Source organism: Cupressus sempervirens, chromosome 5, assembly GCF_028749045.1.
Source record: "Cupressus sempervirens isolate cs-2001-9-10 chromosome 5, ASM2874904v1, whole genome shotgun sequence".
Taxonomy (NCBI): Eukaryota; Viridiplantae; Streptophyta; class Pinopsida; order Cupressales; family Cupressaceae; genus Cupressus; species Cupressus sempervirens.
Genome location: NC_143122.1, coordinates 297,878,014 through 297,883,430, shown reverse-complemented (window position 1 = coordinate 297,883,430; position 5,417 = coordinate 297,878,014). Strand labels below are relative to the sequence as shown.

General features: G+C 26.4%; 1 protein-coding gene across 1 annotated transcript; it reads right to left on the bottom strand.

The window, feature by feature from the left end:
• Positions 1–1,686: 1,686 nt before the first annotated feature.
• LOC149555751 (CASP-like protein 1B1) lies at positions 1,687–5,125 on the bottom strand. The gene is made up of 3 exons (XM_089829898.1): positions 4,885–5,125; positions 3,484–3,616; positions 1,687–2,188 (listed from the first exon to the last, which is right to left on the bottom strand). The coding sequence occupies exons 1-3, from the start codon at positions 5,094–5,096 to the stop codon at positions 1,916–1,918; spliced, it is 618 nt and encodes a 205-aa protein (XP_089686024.1). The 5' UTR covers positions 5,097–5,125; the 3' UTR covers positions 1,687–1,915.
• Positions 5,126–5,417: the final 292 nt, after the last annotated feature.

Here is a 5,417-nt window from a genome sequence, read left to right as displayed (position 1 = left end):
GTACAATTTGTTTGTGTGCATTATGAAAATATTAAATTATATTTTTAATGTTTGTGCAACTTTCATATATATATATATATATATAGAAGACTTTTTCTTGTTTCTTGTTTCTCATAACTTATATGTGATATTTGTTGTGGTGTATGCATTTTTAAGATACTTAAATTAAAATTAAAGATGGAGTATTTTTCTAATATGATATGAAATTTTATTTTTTATAAAATTTATTTTTATATTTATATACAACAAGTTTATATTATAAACCATAATAAAATTACATTTTAGAAAATCAATATTTATTTTCTTACAAAATATTTATTTAATATATATCAAAACATTTAATTTCTTAATATAATTTTATATACATTAATTATATAAATTTTATTTATAGAAAAATCATAAAATATAACAAATTTTTTTTAATTTTTTAATTTTAAATAAATCAACATTAAAAATATTATTTATTAAATTGGGTAAAAATAATTAGTGGGAATTAACATTATCAAAATCCCAATGTTAAAGAAAGTTGTTTAAATGGCACTACCATGTTCCAAATTTCAAAAGTTTGAACCTCTTAAGATGTTTGTCAATATTTTCAATTTTTTGTACATTTGTTTTGAAGTTTTCCATACATATGTAATGATAATATTCAACCTCTTGGTTTCCACACTACACGTGAATGTTTTAAAAATTCTTATTTTAAATTTTTTTAAATATTTAATAAATCATATTTCCTTTCAATCTTAATTCATTTTTGCATTAAATTGTGAAGCTTTTTATTTGTTATATTTAAATAAATAATTGTTTTTTTCTTTCCAAAACTCACAAGATAAAGTAACAATTAAGGAAATAATATAAATTTAACAATAAATTGCAGCGAGAATGAAGTAAATATTATATAAAAGTATTTAAAAAAATATTAAATTAAATTTCTTATATTTGAAGGTAAACATTTGATATGCAAAAAGATATTGAAATGAAAAATATTATTTAAAGTTTAAGAAAATCAGATGTTTAATAATATAATAAAATAAAGACAAGTCATATGTTTACTTATATGCATTTTAAATTTAATATAAGGTTCAAATTGATGTTAGGCTATTGTGATTGTAGGCTCCTTAATGTGCAATGAAGAGATATAGCCTCACTAGTTCATAGCCCACTAAATATGATTTAAAAAATAATAATAAAAAAGTCAATACTTATTTGATATAAGTTTCTCTTAAATTTGTTGAATGTTCTTTAACTCTCATATGGAGTTCACTTTCATCCAATGAAGACAAATTGAATGAATGTTTAAAAATATGATATTATAGTAAATTTATAAGTATTTAAAATATCTTAATATTTATAAATAAATGACAAAATGTTGATTGATTGATTTAATCAATATATATGTTTTTGAAAATAGTAGTAAGGGCTGACTCTTTTTAGTATTTGCTGATAGACATACACTATTGTAAACAGTTCTGGTTTAACTAGTTATTAACCAAATTTATTTACATCCAATTACAATGAACTATTTTTATTTTGTAACAGTGCTTAAATAATTTTCTAAAATAATGTGCAAAATGTTTAAATAACAGACTGAACAAAATCTTCACACTCATTGATTAATAAATAACAGACTGTAAAAAAATCTTAAAATTCATGTTAAGAATAAAACCCATTCAAAAAGAATGGAAATACCACTTGCAAACTTCTTTTTCCAAAATATCATCATTACAAACAACTCAACCATCAATCTGAGGCAAATTTCACTTTGCACTCCCTAAATCCAAACACAAATTTGATAGAATTCAAGACAATGGCAGACATAAATCAATCCAAATTTTACAAGCAAACTGGTGATTTTGAACCACAATCCCATGATGAATAAGCAAACATAGGCAGAATCAACCAAGCATAGAGAGATTTATGGGCATGGAGATTGGGTGGGTGGCTGTTCAGGAGCTGCAGAGCTTAAGCTACGAGAGCGTCTGTAGAGGGAGAAAGTAAACATGTGGCTGAGCAGCATAAAAGCGAGTACACCACCAAAAGAAGCAATCAATGCACCTCCACCTCTATCACAGAATCTTCCAACTTTGTCACATATCTTGTTCCACTGCGAGTGCTTGTTTCCATTCTTACCCACCTCTGATATTGCTGTGGCTGCTGCAGCTCCTGCTGATAGAATGCCCACAGTAACCTACACAATACATTAACTCTTCGCACTTCAATATAATTTCAATATTCTCAAAAGATTCAATTAAAAAGTTAAATAGAACTTGAAAGTAATTGATGCTTTTATTTATATTAAACCAATATAAATAGTTCATATGAGATTATATTACTTAATAAGAAGATGATTCATTTGAGACTACATAAGCTTTTCTACTATTATCAAGAATAAGTAGATTTCTACAATCTATAAAATATTTGTAGATTGTGTAAATATTTTTTGTATCAATTTTTTCCATAGTTTTGATGATGGATCAGAAGGGTTGATAAAATAATATTGACACAATCAAATCCAAAAGCAAGTCGCAAATTTCTCGAGTACCATCCACAGAGACATCATTACATAAACATTAGCTCATGTGAAGCATACTAGTATAAGTAGATGGTGACTTATATGAAATGACTTAACTTTTCTAATAAGAATCAATGATGGATCATTGCATAAGCTTTTCTAGTCAAACTCATTGATGTTATCCACTAATGGTTCATCTAAAATTAAGCTAACTTTTCTATTAGGATCTAGCCACTACTCATCTGAATTACATTAACTTCTCTAATAGAACTCACTTGTTAGGAAATATTTAGAACCATTTACATAAATCAAAGTTTAAAATATTTTATTTAAATCTTCGTTGAAATTCTTGACCACTCACCCAAAGTCCAAATTATAGCCCTGACTAAAAGAAGACAAAATGCACAAAAAAAAGAAAACAAAAATAAAAAAAATCAAACTATTTTTTAAATAATTATTTTTATATTGTTTTCTGCCACAGAATATACAGATCGTAACGAACAATATTATATTTATAAAAGATATTAGAAAAGATTTAAGATCAACCGCTGCAAACTCCCATTAATTATCTGGTAGAACTGGCATAATACATGTTCTAAGAAAAATATAACCTATAAAACCAACAGATGTCACCTCATGAAGTAGGTAATGTAAAAATATATTTGTATACCTGCTTTTATCTAATCATAGAAAAAAATGCAAGGTTGTTTCATGATATGACGGTTTACAAAAATCTTCTCGAGCAAATTAAATGTCTAGAACACGCAAGCTTATTAGATTGAAAAAATGCCCCATTAGGTAAGTCAATGTATTTGTCGTAGGATAAGGCTTTCTTGGTAGGTAGACAAGCTAACTGTAAAAACTATGACAGGAAAAACTAATGGGGAGATTATTTAGAAGAGATCTGACAAACCATATTTTAAAAAAATAAAAAAAATGGAAAGATGAGCTGTGATGGGAAAAGTATATACCAGATCAAGAACGCCCACAATAAGTTCATGAAGGTGAGAGTGCTTAGACTTCAAGACGTGCTTGACAACAATGGTGGATATCAGAGTCACCAGAGCATATCCACATGCGATTGCATTAACCGCCACAAAGAAGCTGCATTACCATTTATATTATCACCATTCAAATTAATAGCTCAGGAAACATGGAAACAATGGCTCAAGTAAACATTATAATATCAAATTTACTTGTAATTTAGTTTTTCTAAAGATTTTATAATACTTCCAACAGTTTAGTTATAAAAATTTGATCAATAATGATATAATATTTATTTTTTATTATAAAAATATATACTAAAGTTTTCAAATATTTCAAATAGCAAAGATATTTGTGTATTTTTTTTTAAAATAATAAAAATTATCTTTAATAATTTATTATTTAAAATCTTATATTTTTTCTTAAAATTTAATCATAAATTTAGAAATAAAAATGATTCAATATGAATAAAAAATACAAGCAAAAATGTATGAACTATATAATAATAAATAATCTAAGTATTAATAATAATTTTTTTGTTAGTTGCTTATTTTTTTTAAAGAAAGATTGAAAAAAATTGATGCAATCAAATCAATATTTATTTCCATCTAATAATGAATGCATTTGTTTCAAGATGCAAACTCTTTTAATATTAGATATGTTTATACATCCAATCTAAATTCAAAACTTAAAATTCATTACATTTTATATTTGATGATTAGAACACTTTAAAAATCATATAATATATTTGAAAAAAACTAATATAATATATTACTACGCACTCAACTACTAATATACACCAATACTCATTTTAAAACATCTACACCAAAATAAACTCAACCTACTATTATTATTATGAAACATGATAAATATTATATCTATAAACATACATACAACTAAATTTACTTATTAATATGAACTATAATAATAACATATCATAGAACATACATAACTAAACTGAACTCATGAATATGAACATTGGTAATAGTATATAATTATAAACTCACATACAAATAGGAGAAAATATCATATTACTAAACATACATATACCTAAATTCAACTCTGATAACAAAGTGCTCAACCTAAATAATACAAACAACTCCTACACATTGAATTTACTATCTAAAACTTAAAACTTAACAATAGTAATAGCATATGATGAAAAACTCATGTATAAATAGGAAAAAACATTATATTACTAAACATACATGATACCTAACTTCAACTCACTAACATCAACATCAACATGATAAAAAAGTGCTCAACCTAAATAATAGAAACAACTGCTACACATTGAATTTACTATCTAAAATTTAAGTCATTTAAAACCCAACAAACTGAAAAGCTCAAAAAACAAGAAAAAATTGCAAGAAGAGAAGAAAGAGTACATAAATGCTGGTGTGTATTGGAATTTGGCTGTGACAGGAATGGAGATTGCAGGATTGAGTGGGAGAGCGATGGTTTTGGTTTGCTTGTTGGTAGCCATGACAATTGTTGCTGAAATGGTGGCTCCAAAGGCAACACCTCTTATTACAACATCCCAAGCTGCCATATTCTTGACTCCCTTTCTGCTCTTGCTAATTACTGCACTTTCTGCCATTTTCAGTGGTAATGATTAACATTAAGTGGAAAGCTGCCTATTTATGGCAGCATGCCGTGTAAGTCCTCAAGCTTTGCTCACCTAAGATGTCATCTGCCCTGCCAACTTACTTTGGTGACTGCCTTTTATTCTATTTTCCTCACAAATAATATTTGTATTTGTTGAAACTCCAAAATACCTAACACTAAACAGTGTTTGTGGGTAAGGTTCGGTGAAGTTAACCATCAACCAATGTACCTCTGGTCTTCTACATTTCTTGTTTCTCAAGCGAACTCTATTGTTTTTGTTTCTGAAAGGGACATTTGTGTAGAATGTTTATGT

Excerpts from the sequence above, each read along its gene's own strand:
- LOC149555751 (XM_089829898.1), bottom strand. The coding sequence starts at position 5,096 with ATGGCAGAAAGTGCAGTAATTAGCAAGAGCAGAAAGGGAGTCAAGAAT. Across the intron at positions 3,617-4,884 it reads CAATACACACCAGCATTTAT|CTTCTTTGTGGCGGTTAATG; the intron begins GTACTCTTTCTT and ends ATGGTAATGCAG. Across the intron at positions 2,189-3,483 it reads TTGTGGGCGTTCTTGATCTG|GTTACTGTGGGCATTCTATC; the intron begins GTATATACTTTT and ends TGTATTGTGTAG.